At 40.2% G+C, this 24,614-nt stretch overlaps 1 protein-coding gene across 1 annotated transcript in view; it reads left to right on the forward strand.

Moving 5' to 3' along the window:
* The window catches only part of LOC143022819 (uncharacterized), a gene marked incomplete at its 5' end in the record, with an annotated part of 134,948 nt that overhangs the window by 23,255 nt on the left and 87,079 nt on the right, over positions 1 to 24,614 (forward strand). Inside the window, one exon of the mRNA XM_076181198.1 lies at positions 12,594 to 12,675. Coding sequence (XP_076037313.1) covers positions 12,594 to 12,675 — 82 coding nt within the window. The remainder of the gene's footprint in view (positions 1 to 12,593; positions 12,676 to 24,614) is intronic.

A 24,614-nucleotide genomic window follows, 5' to 3' on the forward strand; every position in this document is an offset into this window, starting at 1 on the left:
AATAAAATGCAAAATTATACAGAAACACAGTACAGGTACTCCTCGTTTAATGACCTACTCGGTTAACGACAACTCGGAGTAACGACGGGCTTTATGACGTCGTTTAACGTAAATCTCCCGAAGTTATGACGTCGTGTACGATAATTAAGTTGGCTGAGGCAAATTTGTATGATGTTATAAATGAACTTGTACGGTGGATATTAGCTGTGAGGTAAAGTGTTCTGAAGCTTAGGTCTACATTACCATCCTGCAAGCTGCAAAAACTACCTGGGGTACAGTGTATACCGGTAGTGGTAAATTTTTAGTTTCGATCATGAGCGCAATATAACAATAGAAAATTAATTATTAATTTTGTAAATTATAATGTATCAACGTGATATGCAATTTTGTGAACGGAAATAAAAAAAAAATGCTAAAACAGATTTCGTAAGTAACGAAATCATGTCGGACGAATGGTACACCATGTTTGTTATGATAGATGCCGATGTCGAAGAAATGAAAGGATGATAAATTAATTCGTCTAACCTAAACTAAACTAACCTAACCTGTGTTTGATAAATCATTACCTGCAAATTAAATGTCATCCGGCTCGTCCTCGTTGTCGTCGTCATGAGAGACGTTGGCAGACAACAAAATGGCGTCCCGAGCCTATGCTACCGACTTCGTTCATTAGCATATTTTCTTGTAGCAAGGTATTTTTTACTTTCATTTCCACTCACAAAATTGCATATTACGTTGATACATTTTAATTTACAAAATTAATAATTAATTTTCTATTGCTATATTGCGACACTGCTTCTGACCCAGGGCAGTGGACAGGGTGCAGGGATGACCCGTCATCTAGGAGGTGCTAAGATGGGAGGGAGGGTGGAGGGGTGTGGAGTGTTTTCAGGGATGAAATGGGTGGGAATGTTTTTGTGCCTTGTCCTTTTTGGCTACCCCCCTGGTAAGGGGGAAAAAAGCCTTGGTATATGTATGTATGTATGTATATTGCGCCCATGGTCGAAACTAAAAAAATACCCCAGTATTCAATATGGAATGTCAGCATACGTGGATTTGGTCATATACGGTAATTTTATGAACCTAACCACCGTAAATAAATAGTAAATAAAGCTTTAATGTACTGTATAAAAGAGGGAAAATACATGAAAATAAAGATACATGTATTGCTGGACATTGTACATACAGTACATGTACGTATATGTATACACTTTCGCTTAACGACCAATTCGGTTAACGACGGCGCGCTGGTCCCAATTGTCATATTGAAAAAAAGAAAAAAGCATAAAGAATTTATAATTTAAATATCTCGCTTTCTGGAGTTTCATCTAAAACATCGGGGTCCTTGACCTCTTCTTCACGCTCACGAGAGGGTTCAGGTACTGGGGAGTCTGGGGTAGATGAGTGTGAGGCTGACATGGTAGGGGTAGCTGAACTTTTGCTGAAAAAAATTAAAATAGACATTTGTTTTGTTTGTTTCTTTTTCTCATTGTAGATCTCCTGATAACATCGAAGTGCTTCCTTTATGTTTCGCTCAAATTTTGTGAAGCGTTCTACATTAGCTTCCATGGCTTCTATTTCTAACACACCTTCATTTATCCTTGCAAACGCACTTCCTAAGTCCTTTGCAGTAAACTTTTTTTGTACTTCGTCAGTTTGTTCACTTTCATTTTCTAACTCCTCTAATTTTCGCTGTTCTTCTAACTCTACTAAATCTTCATTACTCAACTCCCCTTCTACAAAATCAACTAATTCTTGCACATCATCGAGCTCCACTTCTAATTGCAACACGCTTGCAAGCTCAACAATTTTCTTATTTATCACATCCACGTTTTCGGCCACATCAAACCCTTCAAAATTGTTCACAAATCTTTTAAGACATTTTTTCCAAATACCTTGCATACACTTCACTGTCACTTGCTTCCAAGCTTCTTCAATATTCTTGATGCAATGCAAGATGTTGTACTCTTTCCAGAATTGCCGAAGATCCATCGCGTCGTCCTCTGTAGCCAGTACTGCCTTGGAAAAAGTAATGCGCAAATAGAGTGCCTTCAAATTAGCAATTGCCCCCTGATCCATAGGCTGAAGGATTGACGTCGTATTTTTAGGGAGATAAATAACTTTCACATTTGGATGTAGGTCTCCAATATGTTGGGGGGTGGCCCGGAGCATTGTCAAGGAGAAGCAGGATCTTGAATGGGATGCCTTTTTCAATGCAATATTGTCTGGCTTCAGGCACGAAGCAATTGAAAAACCAGTCTTCAAATAGAGCTTGAGTCATCCATGCCTTTGAATTTGCACGATAATAAACTGTCAAGGCGTGTTTATTCACATTTCTTAAAACACGTGGATTTAGAGACCGATAGATGAGAAATAGCTTAAGCTTATATCCTGCAACATTTCCACCTAAAAGCAATATCACTCTGTCTTTAAATGCCTTTAAACCAGGCATGCTTTTGGCTTCTTTGTGAAGGTATGTTCTTTATGGCATTTTTTTTCCAGAATATGCCCGTCTTGTCTACATTGAAAATTTGTTGTGGAAGATAGCTTCCTTCTTCGATTATCTTGTCCAACTCTTCAATAAATAATTTGCCTGCCTCTTTGTCTGCACTCGCTGCTTCACCATAAACTCCACGATTATGCAAACTGAATCGAGTTCGAAATCGTTGAAACCATCCTTTGCTTGCTGTGAAAGTTTCAGTGCATACTTCACCCTCACATGTCTTAAGGGTGTTGAAGATGCTCAGTGTCTTACTTTGAATCAAACCAAGACTCACAGGGATATTTTTCTCGATATTGTTATCAATCCACACCGAAAGCATTTTCTCCATCTCGTGCACCAATCCTTTTCGCTGCCTAGTTAACAATGCGCTGTATCCTGTAGATAATTTTGCCATTTCTTTGATACTACTTTTGTTCTTGAGAATTGTAGAGATAGTTGAATGTGAGAAGCCATGGCTGTCAGCAATAGCTTGGACTTTCTTACCTCCCTCATGCTCGTTAATGACTTTCATTTTTATATCTAAGTCGATGGCTTTCCTCTGCTTCTTAGGACCGGATCCAGTAGGAGAATTTGTATTCTTTCGTTTTCCAGTCATCATGAAGGGATAAAGTTGTATACTGTTAACTAGAAATCATTAAAAACTTGAGGAGCAAATTTAAGTATAGACACGCTAGCAGCATGTTACGGTTACAACTGACGAGTAGCGATCGCATGTGTTTCGGTAGGCGTGAAGATTCGAATGCAGTGAAAGAATATTTTTGACAATTTTGACAATTTTTGACAATTTTTGACAATTTTTAAAAGCTGCCGTCGTAACTCCGAGTCATCACTAAACGAGATCGTTGTTAAGCGAGGACTGGCTGTATATACATATAATCACAAAGAACCCACAGTCGGAATAAAAAGGAAACTTTAGAAGAATGTGTAACTACTATATTTCGGCTAATAGCTATAGCCCTCTTCAGGCTATTGCTATTAGCCGAAATATAGAAGTTACACATTCTTCTAAAGTTTCCTTTTTATTCCGACTGTGGGTTCTTCGTGATTATTAATTACATATGTGCTACAACATTTTGTCAAAGTGATATATACATATGTATATATATATCGTCTGTATGTATATATATATACCACGTCTGGGGTATTGGCTGCTTGTTATTGTGCCAAAGTAGCATGCAGTTGATACTTTAGGGTCTATATGGGGCGCCCCTACGGACCAGAGCCACACATCATTTTGTCTATGATAGAGGAAAACTCTTCATAGAGAAATGATGACACTTTTATACTATGACTGTCCCTCCGTTATGCTGTCCCCCAACCCCTTGCTGCTGTCCTGTACCATTTCTCTGAGTATTCATTTTCTGCTGTGGGGGAATTCCCTGTGGTGGGGGAAAAGAATATTGCTACAAAGTATTTCCACTTGTATCGTAAGAGGCGAGAAGAAAGGGACGGGGAGTGGGACTAGGCATCCTTCTCCTTGTAGCCCTACAGGGGACATTCCTAAACGAAAAAGTAAAGGCATAAGAGGGTCTGGGAGTTTTCGGAACAGCACCCTAAGGTTTGGGTCTTTTAATGTGCGTGGATGTGGTACAGATTAGAGTAAAAGGGAAGAGATAGGTAGTATGTTTGTGAGAAGAAAGTTGGTGTGTTGGCTATGAGTGAAACTAAGTTGAAAGGGAAGGGTGAGTGTAAGTTTGGGAGTGTAAGTGGGAGGTTATCAGGAGTAAAGAGAGGGTGAGGGAGGGAAGGGGTGGCTATTCTAGTAAGTGAAGAGATAGGTAAACGTGTAGTGGAGTGGAAGGAGGTTTCCTCAAGGATAATGTGGATGAAGGTGAAACTGGGAAAGGAGATGTGGGTCTTTGTAAGTGCATATGGGCCTGGCAGTGAGAAGAGTGTAGAAGAAAGGGAGGCCTTTTGGATAGATTTAAATGAGTGCATAGAGGTATTTAGGGAGAAATGTCAACGTAAAAGTACTGGGAGACCTTAATGCTAGGGTAGGAAATGGTCCAATTGATGGAGTGGTTGGGAAATGTGGAGTTCAAGGAAAGAATCGTAGTGGAGAGTTGATGGTGGAAATGTGTCTAGAAAGAGAGTTGATGATAGCAAATACAGTGTTTCGGAAGAAAGTCAAGCATAAGTACACATGGGAGAGGGTGGTGGATGGAAGGGTGGTAGAGCATTGATGGATTATGTAGTGGTAAATAGGACTATGGTAGGAAGAGTTAAGGATGTACATGTGCTAAGGGGAGAGGGTGGGGGAATATCAGATAATATTTTGGTGGAAGGTAAGTTGAGAGTGGAGGATAGATGGAGAAAGAGGAAAGGGACAAAAGGTAGGGAGGTGCTTAGAGTGAACTCTTTAAATGAAAAGGAAAAGGAGAAGGAGTACGAGAAGAAGCTGAAGGAGCAGTGGGAGGGTGTAAAGGATAGAGTAGAGCTAGGTGTGGAGGAGGAATGGTGATGGTTCAAGGAGATAGTCACAAAGTGTGCAAGGATGGTGTGTGGAACAAGAAGGACAGGAGGAAATAGAAGGAAGGGTAATGAATGGTGGGATGAGGAAACAAAGAAGGTTGTAGAAGAGAAGAAGCGAGCTTTCACAGATTGGTTACAAAATAGGACGAGGGAGTCATATGAGAGGTACAAAGAAAAGAGAAGTAAAGCAAAAGGTAAAGGAGGCAAAGAGGAGAGCAGATGTGAAGTGGGGTAAGAGTATGACAGAAAATTTTGAAAGTAATAAAAAGATGTTTTGGAAAGAAATTAAGAGAGGAAGAGGAGGCGAATCAAGTAGAGAAGAAAAGGTAAAAGGTGCAGATGGAGAGATGATAATGGAAGAGAAGGCAGTAAGGGGAAGATGGGCAGAATATTTTAGGGAGTTGCTAAATGTGAAGGAGGATAGGGAGGGAAAGATTGTTGCATTGGGAAATGCTAAGAAAATGAGAGTGATGAATGAGGAAAATGGAGGAGAAATAAGGAAGGATGAAGTGAAGGCAGTTGTTAAGATGATGAAAGCAGGTAAGGCTCCTGGTCTGGATGGATGCCATGCAGAATGTCTAAAAAAAAGGAGGTACAGTGATGGTGGACTGGCTGGTGAGGTTATTTAATGTTTGCTGGAGAGAGGGTAGAGTGCCTGTATAGTTCCACTTTACAAGGGAAAAGGGGACAAGTGTGAATGTAGTAGTTTCAGAGGGATTAGTTTGTTATGTGTAGTTGGGAAGGCTTATGGGAGGATCTTGATTGAGAGGATTAGGAGAGGAACAGAGGGAGTAATTGGTGAGGAACAGTGTGGATTTAGGACAGGTAGAGGTTGTGTAGATCAGATCTTTGTGGTAAGACAGATATGTGAGAAAGCTGTAGGAAAGGGGAAGGATGTTTTTTTGGGCTTTTATGGATCTGGAAAAGGCTTATGATAGGGTAGACAGAAAGGCACTGTGGGAGGTTATGCAGATATATGGGATAGGAGTAAAGCTTCTAGGAGCTGTCAAGAGTTTTTATGAGAGTAGTAGAGCTTGTTTTAGGATTAGAAATGGAGAGAGTGAGTGGTTCGAGGTAAAGGTGGGACTTCGTCAAGGATGCGTTATGTCGCCCTGGCTGTTCAACTTATACATGGATGGGGTAGTGCGAGAGGTAAATGCAAGGGTAGTGGGTCAAAGATTGGAGATGGTTAAAGAAAATGGAGAAAAGTGGGAGTTGAGCCAGCTGTTGTTTGCTGATGACACTGCACTTGTGGCAGGATCAGAGGAGGGACTGAGGAAGTTGGTGACAGAGTTTGGGAGAGTATGTGATAGAAGAAAGCTAAAGATAAATGTGGGTAAAAGTAAGGTGATGAGATGTACAAGGGGTGAAAGTGGCAGTAGACTGGAAGTGAGCATTAAGGGAGAGCGACTGGAGGAAGTGGATAGTTTTAGATACTTGGGTGCAAATGTGGCAGGAAAAAGTGGAGTGAAGGTGGAGATAGAATGTAGATTGAGAGAAGCGAGTAAATGCCTTGGTGGATTGAAGAGTGTAATGAGGAATAGACATTTGAGAATGGATGCTAAGAGGAGACTGTATGAAGGAGTGATTGTGCCAACAGCACTGTATGGGGCAGAAACATGGAACATAAGAGAGGAAGAGAGAAGGAGTTTGAATGTGTTTGAGATGAGGTGTCTGAGAAGTATGATGGGGGTTACTAGGCTAGATAGAGTGAGAAATGAGGAGGTGAGGAGAAGAACGGGGTTGGAAAGGGAGTTGGGAGATAGGGTTGATGAAAGAGTATTAGGATGGTTTGGACACATGGAAAGAATGAGTGAAGAAAGACTAGTAAAAGAGGTATGGAAGGCAGATGTGGAGGGAGTGAACATGAGGGGACGTCCTAGGATGAGGTGGATGGATGGGGTGAAGGGGGCTTTGGGGAAGAGGGGAATGTCTGTTGAGGAAGGACAGAAGACAGGGGTGAATGGAGAATGGTTGTATATGGATGATGATGTGATGCATGAGGTGGAATGGATAGGGGGGTGAGGTAGTATGTGTGAGCAAAATTTGATGCAGCCCGAAGGGATTTCTCCCCGTCTTCTCCTTTTATGCTTGGGGGACGGAGAGGGGGGTCACCAATTTAATGAAGCGGCCTTGCTGTGGATGTGCTGTGTCTGGCGACACTGCTTCTAACCCAGGGCAGTGGACAAGATGCAGGGATGACCCGTCATCCATGAGGTGCTAAGATAAGAGGGAGGGTAGAGGGGTGTGGAGTGTATTCAGGGATGGAATGGGTGGGAATGATTTTATGCCTTTTCCTTTTTGGTTACCTCCCTTGTAAGGGGGAAAAAGCCTTGGTGTATGTATGTATGTATATATATATCGAAATCAAATCAGCCATTCTGAGTCCACTGCTGAACATATATATATATATATATATATATATATATATATATATATATATATATATATATATATATATACAGGTACTCCTTGTTTAACGACCTACTCGGTGAGCGACGACGTGGAGTTACGACGGGCTTTATGATAGACGTTTAACGTAAATCTCCCGAAGTTACGACGTCGTGTACGATAATTAAGTTGGCTGAGGCAAATTTGTATGATGTTATAATTGAACTTGTACGGTGGATATTAGCTGTGAGGTAAAGTGTTCTAAAGCTTAGGTCTACATTACCATCCTGCAAGCTGCAAAAACTACCTGGGGTATAGTATATACCGGTAGTGGTAAATTTTTAGTTTCGACCATGGGCGCAATATAGCAATAGAAAATTAATTATTAATTTTGTAAATTATAATGTATCAAAGTAATATGCAATTTTGTGAGCGGAAATAAAAAAAAAGGGGTGCTAAAACAAATTTCTTAAGTAACGAAGTCATGTCGGACGAATGGTACACCATGTTTGTTATGATAGATGCCGATGTCGAAGAAATAAAAGGATGAATTCGTCTAACCTAAACTAACCTAACCTGTGTTTGATAAATCATTACCTGCAAATTAAATGTCATCCGGCTCGTCCTTGTTGTCGTCGTCATGAGAGACGTTGGCAGACGACAAGATGGCGTCCCAATCCTATGCTACCGACTTCGTTCATTAGCATATTTTCTTGTAGCATGGTATTTTTTACTTTCATTTCCGCCCACAAAATTGCATATTACGTTGATACATTTTAATTTACAAAATTAATAATTAATTTTCTATTGCTATATTGCGCCCATGGTCGAAACTAAAAAAATACCCCGGTATTCAATATGGAATGTCAGCATACGCGGATTTGGTCATATACGGTAATTTCGGGAACCTAACCACCGTAAATAAACAGTAAATAAAGCTTTAATGTACTGTATAAAAGAGGGAAAATACACGAAAATAAAGATACATGTATTGCTGGACATTGTACATACAGTACATGTACGTATATGTATACACTTTCGCTTAACGACCAATTCGGTTAACGACGGCGCGCTGGTCCCAATTGTCGTCGTTAAACGAGGAGTGGCTGTATATATATACACATATATACATATACCAAAGGCTTTTTCCCCCTTACAAGGGAGGTAGCCAAAAAACATACATATACCAAGGCTTTTTCCCCCTTACAAGGGAGGTAACCAAAAAGGAAAAGGCATAAAACCATTCCCACCCATTCCATCGCTGAATACACTCCACACCCCTCCACCCTTCCTCTTATCTTAGCACCTCCCGGATAACGGGTCATCCCTGCACCTTGTCCACTGCCCTGGGTCAGAAGCAGTGTCGCAAGACACAGCACATCCATAGCAAGGCTGCTTCATTAAATCAGCGACCCCCCCTCTCCGTCCCCCCATGCATAAAGGGAGAAGACGGGGAGATATCCCTTCGGGCTGTGTCAAATTTTGCTCACACATACTACCTCACCCCCATCCCCTGCCCATTCCACCTCATGCATCACAACATCATCCATATACAACCATTCTCCATTCACCCCTGTCTTCTGTCCTCTCCCGTCCTTCCTCTCCCTCTTCCCCAAAGCCCCCTTCACCCCATCCATCCACCTCATCCTAGGACGTCCCCTCATGTTCACTCCCTCCACATCTGCCTTCCATACCTCTTTTACTAGTCTTTTTTCACTCATTCTTTCCATGTGTCCAAACCATCCTAATACTCTTTCATCAATCCTATATCCCAACTATCCTTTCCACCCCTATTCTTCTCCTCACCTCCTCATTTCTCACATCTATCTAGCATAGTAACCCCCATCATACTTCTCAGACACCTCATCTCAAACACATTCAAACTCCTTCTCTCTTCCTCTCTTATGTTCCATGTTTCTGCCCCATACAGTGCTGTTGGCACAATCACTCCTTCATACAGTCTCCTCTTAGCATCCATTCCCAAATGTCTATTCCTCATTACACTCTTCAATCCACCAAGGCATTTACTCACTTCTCTCAATCTACATTCTACCTCCACCTTCATTCCACCTTTTCCTGCCACATTTGCACCCAAGTATCTAAAACTATCCACTTCCTCCAGTTGCTCTCCCTTAATGCTCACTTCCAGTCTACTGCCACTTTCACCCCTTGTACATCTCATCACCTTACTTTTACCCACATTTATCTTTAGCTTTCTTCAATAACATACTCTCCCAAACTCTGTCACCAACTTCCTCAATCCCTCCTCCAATCCTGCCACAAACACAGTGTCGTCCGCAAACAACAGCTGGCTCACCTCCCACTTTTCTCCATTTTCTTTAACCATCTCCAATCCCTGATCCACTACCCTTGCATTTACCTCTCGCACTACCCCATCCATGTATAAGTTGAACAGCCAGGGCGACATAACGCATCCTTGACGAAGTCCCACCTTTACCTCGAACCACTCACTCTCTCCATTTCTAATCTTGACACAAGCTCTACTACATTCATAAAAACTCTTGACAGCTCCTAGAAGCTTTCCTCCTATCCCATATATTTGCATAATCTCCCACAGTGCCTCTCTGTCTACCCTACCGTAAGCCTTTTCCAGATCCATAAAAGCCCAAAAAACATCCTTCCCCTTTCCTATAGCTTTCTCACATATCTGTCTTACCACAAAGATCTGATCTACACAACCTCTACCTGTCCTAAATCCACACTGTTCCTCACCAATTACTCCCTCTGTTCCTCTCCTATTACTCCCTCTGTTCCTCTCCTAATCCTCTCAATCAAGGTCCTCCCATAAGCCTTCCCAACTACACTTAACAAGCTAATCCCTCTGAAACTAGTACATTCACACTTGTCCCCTTTTCCCTTGTAAAGTGGAACTATACAGGCTTTCCTCCAGTCCTCCGGCACTCTACCCTCTCTCCAGCAAACATTAAATAAACTCGCCAGCCAGTCCACCATCACTGTACCTCCTTTTCTTAGACATTGTGCATGGCATCCATCCAGACCAGGTGCTTTACCTGCTTTCATCATCTTAACAACTGCCTTCACTTCATCCTTCCTTATTTCTCTTCCATTTTCCTCACTCATCACGGTCATTTTCTTAGCATTTCCCACTGCATAAAAACCGTTCCCACCCATTCCATCCCCAATACACTCCACTCCCCTCCACTCTCTACCCTCCATCTTATCTTGGCACCTCCTGGATGACGGGTCATCCCTGCATCTTGTCCACTGCCCTGGGTCAGAAGCAGTGTTGCAAGACACAGTACATCCACAGCAAGGGCTCTTCATTAAATCCTTGACCCCCTCTCCAACTACAATTCACTATAATTCTAAGCCATCAACATCAAGAAACTCGAGGCATACATGCAGAAATTGATACGAGGTAGAGCTAAGGACTTGAACCTCCGCTAGCACGTAACAAGGGACAGTGATTTAACCAATTACACCATCAAGAGAGACACCTCTCTTGATGACACAATCGGTTAAGTCACTGTCACTTGTTACGTGCTAGTTGAGGTTTGAGTTCTTAGCTATAAAAATAATGTATACCAACATAGATGGCATGATTTCAGGACTAAACAAATTAAATGACTATCTGGCAGAAAAACTGGATATAATGGGAATTGTGGAGACGAAATTAAAAGGTCCACTACCACCAAATACTGGTTTATACAACCATTGGATAAAAAATAAAAAGGAATAACAGGGTGGAGGAGTCATGTTTTTGATTAAGAAAGGTTTAAATGTGACAAGATAACAAAAGGAAAAAGTAATGTGGAATTAATTATGATAAAAGTGAAAAACAGCAACATAAAAAGTAGAAAATTTGTAGTAATATATATGCTCCCAAAAACATATTCTTGGACAGAGAGTGACCATCTCAAAATGTTGGAAGACACAAAGCATGCATTAAATGAATTACTGAAAGGAGGAAACATAGTAATTATGGGGGGGTGACTAACTCTAAAGAAATATCTTGGGAGATGACAGTAAAAGGTGGAGAGGACCTTTTGGGAAATATACTAATGGATATGACCATTGAATACACAATGACTCAATGGGTAAAGGAAAATACCAGATATAGAAACAAAGAAGAACCATCAAGACTAGACTTAATATTTACAACAGAGCCTGAAACTGTGGATAAAATGGAATACAAGACACCAATTGGGAAGAGTGACCACATACTAATAGAGTTCAAACTAAAAGAAGAAATTGATATGGGAAGAAATGAGAAACATAGAAAAGGAAGACTAATGTACAACAAAATGGATTTTGAAAAACTCAGAAAATTCTTTCAAAAATTAAACTGGGAAAACTTCTTAAATGAAGAAACAAAGATGGAAGAGAAATTGAATATATTAAAAGAAATTTATAAAGAAAGAATAGGTAAATAGGTACCAAACCAGAAGCAGGAAAGGGTGTACATTAAGTGCTGGTACAAAAAAAAATCTACCCTGTGGTGGGGGCAAAAGAATACTGCCACCAAGTATTTCCACTTGGATCGAAAGAGGCAAGAAAAAAGGGACGGGGATTGGGACCAGGCATCCTTCTCCCTGTAGCCCCACAGGGGACATTCCTAAAAAAAAGTAAAGGCATAAGAGGGTCTAGGAGTTTTCAAACTAGCACCCTAAGGTTTGGGTCTTTTAATGTGCGTGGATGTGGTACAGATGAGAGTAAAAGGGAAGAGATAGGTAATATGTTTGTGAGGAAGTAAAAAATGTAGGAGTGGTTAAAAAAAAAAATTTAATGGACAGATATGAGAACAGTAGTGAAAGATGAAAGTCAGATGAAAAGAAGTAACTAGTGGTATATCACAGAGTTTTGTTTGGTTTTGATATAGGAATCATGTGAGCTATCATCCAGATGGTTGGGATTTTGTTGTACGACCAAGAGTAGTTGAAAATGTCAGCTAAGGCTCTTACAGCTGTTGAGCCAAGGTGTTTGAGGTGGATGTTGTATTTTAGTGACATAATTGGAAGTGTGCTGGTCTAGCATTCACTTAGTTGTGGGTTTGAATCCTGCACTCTAATTCTCAGCAGTGACTGTTTCCTACCCCAACAGTCCAAGCACATAGGGTAAAGGTGATGGCCTCAGAATAGGCTCTTTACCTTCCTTCATCTATCATTAAGATGTAAATTTATTCAGTTGAATTATAAATTTTTAACTGTAATGTCATATATTTTTTCCCCCCCTCTCATTTCTATAGGTCGCACAGTGAAGCCCTATATAATAGATCTGGAGTCAGCCAATGGAACATACGTGAACAATCGCAGAATTGATGCTAAAAGGTTTGTAGAATTAGTTGAAAAAGATGTGGTGAAATTTGGCTATAGTTCAAGGGAGTATGTGTTGCTTCATGAAGGTTCCAAGGATGATGACCTCGACATGCCAGATATGGGTGTAGATGTTAGTCCATACTCCCTTCTCAAAAGTAAATCATAGGCCAAACTTCAGAACACAGATATAACTAAATGTGGACAACTATGTAATGTGTGAAAGTAAATATTTTGAAGAGAAGCACACACGTTTTGAAAATAAGAAATATTTCTTTAGTTTTGTTTATATTTCAGCAGTGAATATCATGTATGAAAAGTAACAAATTATACCAATAATCATGTGGAAAGACATTGAAAACATGGGTTTGTAAACATATAGCTGTGCATATGTGTATCTCTCTCTCCATATATATATATATATGTATATGTATATCCATATGTGTATGTGTGTATAGAATTGAAATTGACAGCATTCTGACAGTTTATATATATATATATATATATACAGTCGTACCTCGGTACTCGACCATAATCCGTTCTGAGGTGGTGGTCGAGCACCGATTTGTTCGAACACCGAAACCAATTTTCCCCTTATCACTGTCTTTCTTTGGACCCATTATTAAGGGCTAGAGCAACACGAAAAAGTTTAAATCTGGGAAGAAATACTCGAACAAACTGCGTACGTCTTACTCCGCTGGCGGTCTGAGTCGAACTGACGCTTACCCGCTGTTCGAGCTAGTCGAGTACCGAAAATCTGTTCGAGGTCCGATGCATTTTCTACTCGAATTTTTTGGTCGAGCACCGATTTGGTCGAGTATAGAGGCGGTCGAGTACCGAGGTACGACTGTATATATATATATATATATATATATACATACATACATACACCAAGGCTTTTTCCCCCTTACTAGGGAGGTAGCCAAAAAGGAAAAGGCATAAAATCATTCCCACCCATTCCATCCCTGAAAACACTCCACATCCCTCCACCCTCCCTTCCAATTTTGTAACTATAATTCTTCCATCTGGAGTTCATTCAAAAGTAAGTTCTCTAAAGGTATCCATATATTTCAATGTTTCATCTTCATAGAGATATAAGGAATAATATTTGTCACAGACATTATTCCTGATAACTCACAAAACATTGAAATATATGGACAAGTTTGGAGAACTTACTTTTGAACATCCTCCAGATGGCAGAATTATAGTTATACACACATACATACACATACCAAAGGCCCTTTCCCCCTTACAAGGGAGGTAGCAAAAATTAAAGGCATAAAAACCACTCCCACCCATTTCATTCCCAACATACTCCATTCCCCTCCACCCTCTTCCCTCCCACTTATCATGACTCCTGGATGATGGGTCATCCCTGCATCTTGCCCACTGCCCTGGGTCACAGGCAGTGTCGCAAGACACAGTACATCCACAGCAAGGCCAGTTCATTAAATTGGCAACCCCACTCTCCCTCCCCTCATGCAGAAAAGGAGATGGGAAGAAATCCCTTCGGGCTGTGTCAATGTATTTATCACACATACTCCGTCACCCATTCCCCCTCATGCATCACAGCATCATCCATACACAACCATTTTCTATTCACCCCTATCTTTTGTCCTCTCCCATCCCTCCTCAACAGACATTCACCTCTTTCCCAATGCCCCATTTACCCCATCCATCCATCTCATCTTTGGTTGCCCCTCATGTTCACTTCTTCCACCTCTGCCTTCCACACCTCTTTTACTCTTTCTTCACTCATTCTTTCCATGTGTCCAATACTCTTTCATCAACCCTATCTCCCAACTCCCTTCTCACCACTGTTCTCCTCCTTACCTCCTCATTTCTTACTCTATCCAGCCTAGTAACTCCCATCATACTTCTCAGGCACCTCATCTCAAACACATTCAAACTCCTCCTCTCTTCACTCTCTCCCCTTAGAACATGTACATCCTCAACTCTTCCTACTATACTCCTTGTTACCGCTATATAGTCCATTAACCACTTCCATACGGTGACGCCTACGTAGGCGGCATGAGGAGCAAGTGGGTACGTGATGATGCCGACGTCGGCATCTTGATTATATTTATTGTAGTCGTACCTACGTAACTTCCATTCTCTCTAAACTGGCTTCATCATATTTTCTATGGTTATCAAAATTCACGGGTGAAAGAGAACGAACGATTGAGCACTGACTTTATTTTTTATAATGCGATTATTATGACGCAACATCGCACGTCGGGCAGCTAATGTTGCCAGATGTGCGATGTGCCCTGGAGTGAAGAGGTTAATGCTCTATCTGCCACCCTTCCATCCACCACCCTCTCCTATGTGTATGTAAGCTTGACTTTCTTCCTAAACACTGTTATTACTGTCATAAACTCTCTAGACACATCTCCACCGTCAACTCTCCACCACAATTTTTTCCTGAAACTCCACGCTTCCCAACCACTCCATCTATTGGTTCATTTCTTACCCTAGCATTAAGGTCTTCCAATTATAGTTATAACATTGGAATATACAAAGAAGACTACCAGTCAGAATTTTGTTGTTTTCAATTTTATGTGTATATGTGAGAATCTGCACCCTTCTTTCATATACATTTAGGGATGGATGATAAAAGAAGATTGTATGAGTGATTGTGCCAACAGCACTGTATGGGGTAGAACCATGGAACAATTGAGAGGAAGAGAGGAGGAGTTTGAAAGTGTTTGAGATTAGGTGCCTGAGAAGTATGGTAGGGATTACTAGGCTGGATAGAGTGAGAAATGAGGAGGTGAGGAGGAGAATGGGGGTGGAAAGGGAGTTGGGATATAGGGTTGATGAAAGAGTATTGGGATGGTTTGGACACATGGAAAAAGTAAGTGGAGAAAGTTTAGTAAAAGAGGTGTGGAAGGCAGTGGTAGGAATGAAGATGAGGGGGTGATCAGGGATGAGATGGATGGATGGATGGATAGATGGATGGGGTAAAAGGGACATTGGGAAAGAGGGGAATGTATGTTGAGGAAGGATGGGAGAGGACAGAAGATAGGGGTGAATGTAGAATGGTTGTGTATGGATGATGCTGTGATGCATGAGGGGGAGTGGATGGGAGATGGGGGGTGAGGGAGTATTTGTGAAAAATAAATTGACACAACCTGAAGGGATTTCTCCCTGTATCTCCATTTCTGCATGAGGGGACAGAGAGGTTGGGGGATCTCTGATTAAATAAAGTGGCCTTGCTGTAGATGTGCTGTGTCTTGTAACACTGCTTCTGACCCAGGGCAGTGGGCAAGATGCAGGGATGACCCATCATCCAGGACCCAAGATAAGAGGGAGGGAGGGGGATGGATGTGAGTGGAGTATGTGGGGATGAAATGAGTAGGAGTGTATTTTATGCCCCCTCCCTTTTTTTTTTTGCTGCCTGCCTTGTAAGGGGGGGAAAAAGCCTTTGGTATATGTATACACACATGGTCAGGAAGGCATTGTAGGAGGTTTTACAGATATACAGGATTGGGGGGAAAGCTGTTAAGGGTAGTCAAGTTTTTACAAGAGTTGTTGAGCATGTGTTAGAATTAGAAATGGAGAGAGGAAGTAGTAGTAAGGTAAAGGTGGACTGTGTCATGTCGCCATGGTTGTTCAATGTGTATAGAGATGGGGTGGTGCAGGAGATAAATGCAAGGGTAATGGACAGGGGATTGGAGATGGTTAAAGAAAATGGAGAAAAGTGAAAGGTGAGCCATTTGTTATTTACTGACAAAACTGCACTTGTGGCAGGGTCAGAGGGGGGATTAAGGGAGTTTTGGGAAGGTATGCATTAGGAGAAAGTTGAAGGTAAATGTGGGTAAAAGTAAGGTGATAAGATGTACAAGGGGAGAGGATGGCAGCAATTTGGAAATGAGTCTTAAAGGAGAGAGATGTACAATGCAGCAAATTGGAAGTGAGTATTAAGGGAGAGAGACTGGAGGAAGTAGATAGCTCTAGATACTTGGGTGTGAATGTGGCAGGAAAGGGAGGAGTGAAGGTGGAGGTAGAATGTAGATTGTGAGAAGCAAGTGAATACCTTGGGGGATTAAAAAGTGTAATGAGAAATAGGCATTTTGGAATGGATGCTAAGAGGAGATAGTATGAAGGAGTGATTGTGCCGACAGCACTGTATGGGGCAGAAACATGGAACATAAGAAAGGAAGAATTTAAATGTGTTCGAGATGAAATGCCTGAGAAGTATGGTAGAGGTTATTAGGATGGATAGAGTGAGAAACAATGTGGAAATGAAGAGAGCGGGGGTGGAAAAGTGGTTGGGAGATAGGGTTGATGAAAGAGTATTGGGATGGTTTGGACACATGGAAAGAATAAGTGAAAAAAGATTAGTAAAAGAGGTGGAAGGAGTGAACATGAGGGGGCAACCAAGGATGAGATGGATGGATGGGGTAGAAGGGGGCAAGGGGAAAGAGGGGAATGTCTGTTGAGGGAGGATGGGAGAAGACAGAAGATAGAGGTAAGTGGAGAATGGTTGTGTATGGATGATGTGATGCATGGAAGGGGGTGGGTGGGGGTGAGGGAGTATGTGTGAATATTTTGATGCAGCCTGAAGAGATTTCTTCTTTTTTCTGTATAAGGGGACAGAGAGAGTGGGTTGCCAATTAAGTGAAGTGGCCTTGCTGTGGATGTGCGGTGTCTTGCTACATTGCTTCTGACCCAGGGCAGTGGGTGAGGTGCAGGGATGACCCATCATCCAGGAGGAGCCAAGATAAGAGGGAGGGGGATGAATGGGAGTGGAGTATGTGGGGATGGAATGGGTGGGAGTGGATTTTATGCCTTTGTTTTTGGCTACCTCCCTTGTAAGGGGGAAAAACCGTTGGTATATGTATGTGTGTGTGTGTATATATATATATATATATATATATATATATATATATATATATATATATATATATATATATATATAGAGAGAGAGAGAGAGAGAGACCTAAATTCTCCATATGTGTGAGGTATGTATTCTGGAAAGTTGTTAGTGTGAATTTGCATAAAGTGAATTAATTCACTGGGAAATATAGGGCCAGACTGCATTTTCCACATTAAACTCGCATAACTCTAGAATTTGTACACAAAATGGGAACCTATTTAGAATAGGTTCATTGCATATGTGTGAAATCCATATTTGTGAGATGCATATAATTAGGAACTAATGTGTATGTAGATAGCAAATCTTCACATAATGGGAGTTACCAATCCAACCAATACTTACAGATCTGTCCAACTCCAAAACCAAAGGATAAGGGAAGCATGGAATTTATTTTACCATACATTTGAATGTATCTATTTATTGAAATACCAAGGGACTCCTCACCCTTTTGAGGGAAGTAGCCAGCCAAGGCAAGCACCCACTTCCATCAATTGTTCACCTCTTATCTTAGCTCCTCATGGATAAAGGGTAATTTCTGTCTCCTTCCCACTACTTGGATGAGAGGCAATGCAGCAAGAGTAATCCATAGCAGGGCAACTTTATTTACACGGTGACCTTTCCTCCCATGTCCCCTCATGTGGAAAATAGAGAATATAAGGTGCCCTTTGGGGTATATTGAAATGTAATACATATACAACAATTTTCCACTCACCCCTATCTCCTGCTGAAGACCATAAAACAAAGATTTATGAAATGGAGGGTTGACAGTGCTCAAAGCCCCCTTCACGCTGTCCATCCATCTTAACTTGTTTGTCCCCTCAAGTTCACTCCATCCACCTCTGTTTCCCACATTCTTTTTGCAAATCTTTCTTCACTTGTTCTTTCCATGTGCCCAAACCATTGCCAGCTACAGTTGGGCTGCAGGTTTCCAGTTATTGAAACCTAAGGCAACAATTATTATCATATATCAAAGGTTGTTTTTTACTTGGATGCTTACTGGCTGAGCAGGTTAGAGCATCACTATGTGAGGTGAAGTTGAAGGTGATGGCAATTCAAACCCTGCCACCAGCAAATTGGACCAAGGGCATGGTTCATTAAATTACACTCTACAAATTCCTCTGTAAGTGACACTATCCTAGCCTCCTGATAGGGGGAGTTTCCAATTTTAAAACAAATCCTTTGTTACCCATTGTAAGGGGGATGATCAAGTAAATGAACACATCCACATCATATACAAATAAAACTCATTTGACCACCCTTCCCATCTCTGCACCTAGGAGATGAAGGGTCATACTGTTTGGGGCACAGCTGTTCCACAAGAGGACTTCCTGAGCTGGTTTGCCTCCACTGCTTCATCATGTGGCAATCCCCTTCTCATCCACTCACTATCTCCCATTTATTCCTCTGTTGCTTTCTCTTTCCTGCTCAACAAACACCTCACATGTATCCAAAGTCCCTTTGACCCCATCAATCCTTTTCATTCCTGATCTTCCACTAAAGCTCATTCCATCCATGTCTGCTTTCTACATTCTTTTTGCTAGTCTTTTTCATTCATTCTCTCTATATGCCTAAATCCTCCATAGCACTCTCTGATGAACCCTATCCAACAACTCCCTTCCCACCTCTGTTCTCTGCCCTATCTTCACATTCTTCACTCTATTCTTATAACACCAGTCATATTTCTCAAACACTTCATCTCAAAGACCTTCAGTCTTTTCCTTTCTGATCCATATAGTGTTGTAAGTACAATAATTTCTTCAGACAATCCTGTCTTTGCATTCACTTCCAAATATTTGTTTTAACATTCTTCATTCCACCCAGACATTTACTTGTTTCCTTTGTATTTTTTCTCCTTTTTTTTTATCTTCCTACAGAGTAAGTGTTGCCAACTTGTCATCATGCAAAGATGGATGACTGAGGTTCAGTGGGATAAAGAGAGAAAACACCTTTCTTCTCTTAATCCAACTGGAGTACAGTAATATGTTGTAGGAGTTGGATTTTTTATTCAGCCCTATAAGCTGAGATTATTCCATTCCTGATGAAACCCCTTCCTTGTGTCTTCCAATTCTACTGTCAGTATTACCCTTTTCTCTTTCATTTTATGTTAAAGATTTAAAAAAGAAATCCATGTTTGATGTTCTAATCTTTTGGATCACCATCTTTCCCTTAGTGTTTTTATTTTCTTTTCATGATCTGTGTTTCCAAATTCACATAAAAGAAGGAGGGTGGCTGTCATATAGTGAAGTGGTACAAGTAAACCGGTTCTGGCTGTCAAACCTTCCTATCAAAATGCTGTGCTTCACTGCATTGCTTTTGACCCTAGCAGTTTGGCAAGGTTTAAGGATGCTCCTTTATCAATGAGATACTGAGATGGGAGGTGTGTTAAATGAATTTTCATGTGCATGAAGTGGGTGTGCTTTGACTTGGCCATCACCTTATGAAGGAGAAAGGCCCTTTAGTGTGTGCATCTTCTCTACCCACCTTCCCAAGTTGCCCTTACCATTGTCTTCTGCATTTATTTGTTTATATATGGATATTCAATATCCTTGTTTGGTTTTATTTATTATTAGTAGAACAATGGTCTCACTTTTAGGAGACCCATGACCCACCCAGGTAATTGGCAATGGCCTCTAGGTAGCCCCTTGAGTTACTTGGGGAAGAAATGTTATGTTATCGTTTAGGAATGATTAGTGTGATACACTGTAGAATGAGGGAATCTGTGTCCTTTGTGTGATAGGTGCATCCAGGGTAGTTCAAATCCATGGCCAGTCCTATCCCATGTGTCCTGAACTTGAGCATGTCCGTAGAACAGTGGCTAAGACAAAATAGAATGGAGGCCTCCCCACAAAAATCACCAGTGACATTGTTCACCCCAAACAACTGTGAGTCAAAGAAACATCAATCACTGAAATTAAGTGGCCAACTCCTTCCATTGGACAAAAGCCCTAACATCCTGTGCCTCACTTTTGACATTCATATGTCCTTTAGTCCACATATTAAGGATCTGGTGACGAAAATTGACAAAAAAATAAACTAAGACCAGTAGCACCCACAGGTTTTGGTTGTCAGGAAGAAGCTAATCACAGTCAATGAACATCTTTTAAAATGGTTTACTATGTCTCCACAGAATGGTAAACTACATAAGATCATGCATTGATAGTAATATCAGGATGCACAAAGACCAGACCACCCTTGTAGAGCATCTACACACAGGAACCAAAATCCTCCTAATGGAACAGGATGTAAAAATGGTAGGCACACAGTTCAATGCAAAAGCCTTTAATCCTACCCATCCCTCCCATTACACAATAACTTTATCATGATTCAAGTTAACATCAGGAGGCTAGTATAATGCCTATAATAGAGGAATTTGTAGTGTGGAATTTAATTAACAATGCTGTTAGTCCAACTTGCTGGTGGTTAAGAAAAAAAAAAAAACACTGGCAGCATATTACTCAAACGTATATAACAACCTACCACCTGCATCCTCACAACATGAAGCAAACATTTCAAGACCCTCCACCAAACTCTCCCAAACATCAGCCCCTTCCACATCAAGCAAGAACTACATGAGTCTAATTACATCAGACCACCATCCAACTTTTAAAACATTACCAAAACAAAGTATAACCCAAATACAGAAGCAAACTGTCCTAGATGCAATCACTATGCTGAAGACACCAAACACCTCATCCTACATTGACCTACTCTAGCCTCACCCAGACAAAACAAATCTCTTTCTTGAGCAACTTGTGGTCCCATCCAGTGACTGTTGCTGGTTACCTCCTGCAAGAGAGACGTGGGGCAATGGATTGATTGATTAGTAGTAGTTTTTCTCTTTATTCTTCATCATGTTGCTAATATGTATATAGGCAAAGATGAGTGGGTCCCCTTTGGGATAGAAGAGGAGAGAATAACACTTTTTTTTTTTTTCTTCTTCTTTTCTTCTTCTTTACTTCTTCTTTTTCTTATTCCTATTTTCCTCCTCCTCCTCCTCCTCTTTTGTGGGGATGGGTGAGGATAAAATGGATGGGAGTGGGTATATGCCTTTTGACTTTGGCTACCTCCCTGATAAGGTTGAATAAGCCCTTTGGTATATACGAGGCGTATTTTTTAAGTACGGTTTTGAAATAAAAATTAAACCAGTAGACTATTCGTAACAACTTTATTTTTACATGAAAGCCTGTGCTGTAATCAACTTTTCAACATATCACAGAATCATTTGACCGTGTTTAAGTTTGTGAGTATATGAAATGCTTCCTCCGATTGAGAATGCCGCCGACTGTGAAATATGCACTGTGATTGTTTTCTTACTGCTGAAGGTGTGAAAGCAGCTGAAATTCATCATCAGGTCAGTGAAGTGTATGGAGAAAATATTATGAGTGATGGGATGGTGCGGAAATGGGTGACAGCTTTTAAAGATGGCCATACAAATGTGCATGATGAGGAACAAAGTGGACGACCTTCACTCGTTACTGATGGCTTGGTGCACATTTGTACAGCCATTTTTAAAAGCTCTCACCCATTTCCACACCATCCCATCAATCATAATGTTTTCTCCATACACTTCGCTGATCTGACGATGAATTTCAGCTGCTTTCACGCCTTTAGCAGTAAGAAAATGAATCACAGTGTGTATTTCACAGTCAGCGGCATTCTCAATCGGAGGAAGCATATCAAATACTCACAAATAAACTTAAACACAGTCAGATGATTCCGTAATTATGTTGAAAAGTAGATTACAGTACAAGCTTTCATGTAGAAATAGAATTGTTACGAAAAGTCTACTTGTTTAATTTTTATTTCAAAACTGCTCTTAAGTAACACGCCTTGTAGATAGGTAGATACTGTTTTACCCTGTGAATAAAAAATAAAATAAAATAAAAAAACGTCCAGATAAAATACTGACAGAATTTCATAGGTTCTCCCCAGAGAGAGTAGCCAGGCCTTTTCTGTATTGAGATATTACCAACACAGAATAGGCTTGGCCATCGATTCAAACCACCCCAAGTACAACCACCACATGGAAGACACAGAATGCCTCATACTACCATGCTCTACACTGATTATCCCCAGACAACAATACCATATCTTGAAATGAGTTATAGTCCAACCCAGAGGCTGTTGTCAGTTTCCTGGAGGCCACAGGTATTCTGCAAGAGAGACCAGAGGCACTCCTATAGATATCTTGGGGTGCCCAAGGGTTGTTTTCAGCCACTGTGGAGCTGCAGATATCCAATCAGTAAAATTCAAGGCATTAAAAAAAATTTGTTAACAACTTTATGCAAAATAATATGTACTGATTTTGACACCATTATTGGAGTGGTGGAATGAGCCCAAGTAACAAATCATTGGATTTCAGTGGTGATCCAGATCATGATCCGAGTCTGAGAATTTTTTATAGATTGAAATGAACTGCTTTGGCAGAGTTTTGGACTCCAAGTGTATCTTGTTTATTTATGTGTATGTTTTATTTTAATAGTAATATTTTTTCTTCATCTTTTTCTTCTTCCTACAAAGTGCATATAGTTTTATTTCATGCTGAGTTAAGTGTCTGGATTTCTGTGGAATAAAGGGGAAAAGAAAAACACTTTATTACATTATCTAGGAAAGTTGTTAAACAATTTCCTTTGGAAAGGCATATGATTGAGTAACTTAAGTATGGTTGAGATTGCCACACCTCATTCAGGGTAGAACCATTCCCTCACTGAGTAAACACACATACACACACATAAATATACGTGTGTATGTGTGTGTGTATATATATATATATATATATATATATATATATATATATATATATATATATATATATATATATATATATATATATAATTCATTCATACATGATAGTTCATGATATAAGTTTTATATTTTTACATATGTATTTATACTGACTCCTTTGCATATGTTCAGAAATTAGATTTTATTGGCAAAAGAAAATTGACAGAAATGAGCTTTTAAATTTTCTGATGTTTCATCAGAGAGGGCTTTTTCTAGGTCCTTTGTGATGAAACTCCAGGAAATTAAAAGCTCATCTCTGAATTTTCTTTGCCATCAAAGACCAACTTGTCCAAAACAATTGTAATCAATTGTTCAGAAATCATTGGCTATTAGCAGGACACTAGCACTCAGTAATATATATTTTTTTCATGTTTACTTGTAAAAGATTTTCTATATTTTACTAGTGTCAAGTAAATGAGAGAGTACTTGTTTGCATTAATAAGTAGTGCAGTACAATACTTGTTACTTGAATAAATATTGCAGCACGTAAATTTTGGTGTTTCATTGATGCTAGAAAAGTTGCATTTGTAAAGAATGATGGCCAGGCTTTCCTACAGTACTGAGGAATTAGGAATAAGAAATATTTGCACATACTTATTATTTATGTTGCATGTAACTATAATTTTGAAGGATTGTAATGCACATGATTTTTGGAATAGGGTATTAATGATTTCCAATAAATAGACTGGTTGTTTGATATGTGCTTTATGTAAATAGCTATTAATAGTGAATCTGTTCATCTATAAGCATAGTGTTACTAAGGCACTTAGGCTGGGTCTTTTTTTTTTTTTTTTCTTCTTCTTCTTTTTTTTTTAATTAACCCAGCAGTGCTGCATCCCTGGTATTCTAATTGACTCTTGTAGGCTTTATGATCTTCATATGTCAGAATATCTTTTACCACAAAACTAAACACACAGATACTCTGACACAAAGTAAAAAGGATAATATAGTGCCACGCATTGTATGTATCCAGAGCCAAACTATTCTCTGAATGTCCAATGCTGGACACAAACAGTACAAAGGGAGGTGTGCATTCTTGCTGTCAATTCTAAATTTATCAGTTGTCCAACACTTATGTAGAGAAAATTTAACTTGTAAAAAAATATTGCCTGTGATTTTTTGTCTAAGATGGCTATGAAATAAAAGAGCTCACTACACAAGATTAATTATTTGCCTTTAAGTAGTTTTCACCCTTACAAGGTGAATGGCAGACTTAGAGTGTACAACTATACAAAATACAAAACCCATTCAATCACCCCTTCCATCTCAGCACTTCAGTGATAAAAGC

This window comes from Oratosquilla oratoria, unplaced genomic scaffold (genome assembly GCF_046742065.1).
Source record: "Oratosquilla oratoria isolate Oo_2021 unplaced genomic scaffold, ASM4674206v1 SCAFFOLD190, whole genome shotgun sequence".
In the NCBI taxonomy this organism is placed as follows: domain Eukaryota; kingdom Metazoa; phylum Arthropoda; class Malacostraca; order Stomatopoda; family Squillidae; genus Oratosquilla; species Oratosquilla oratoria.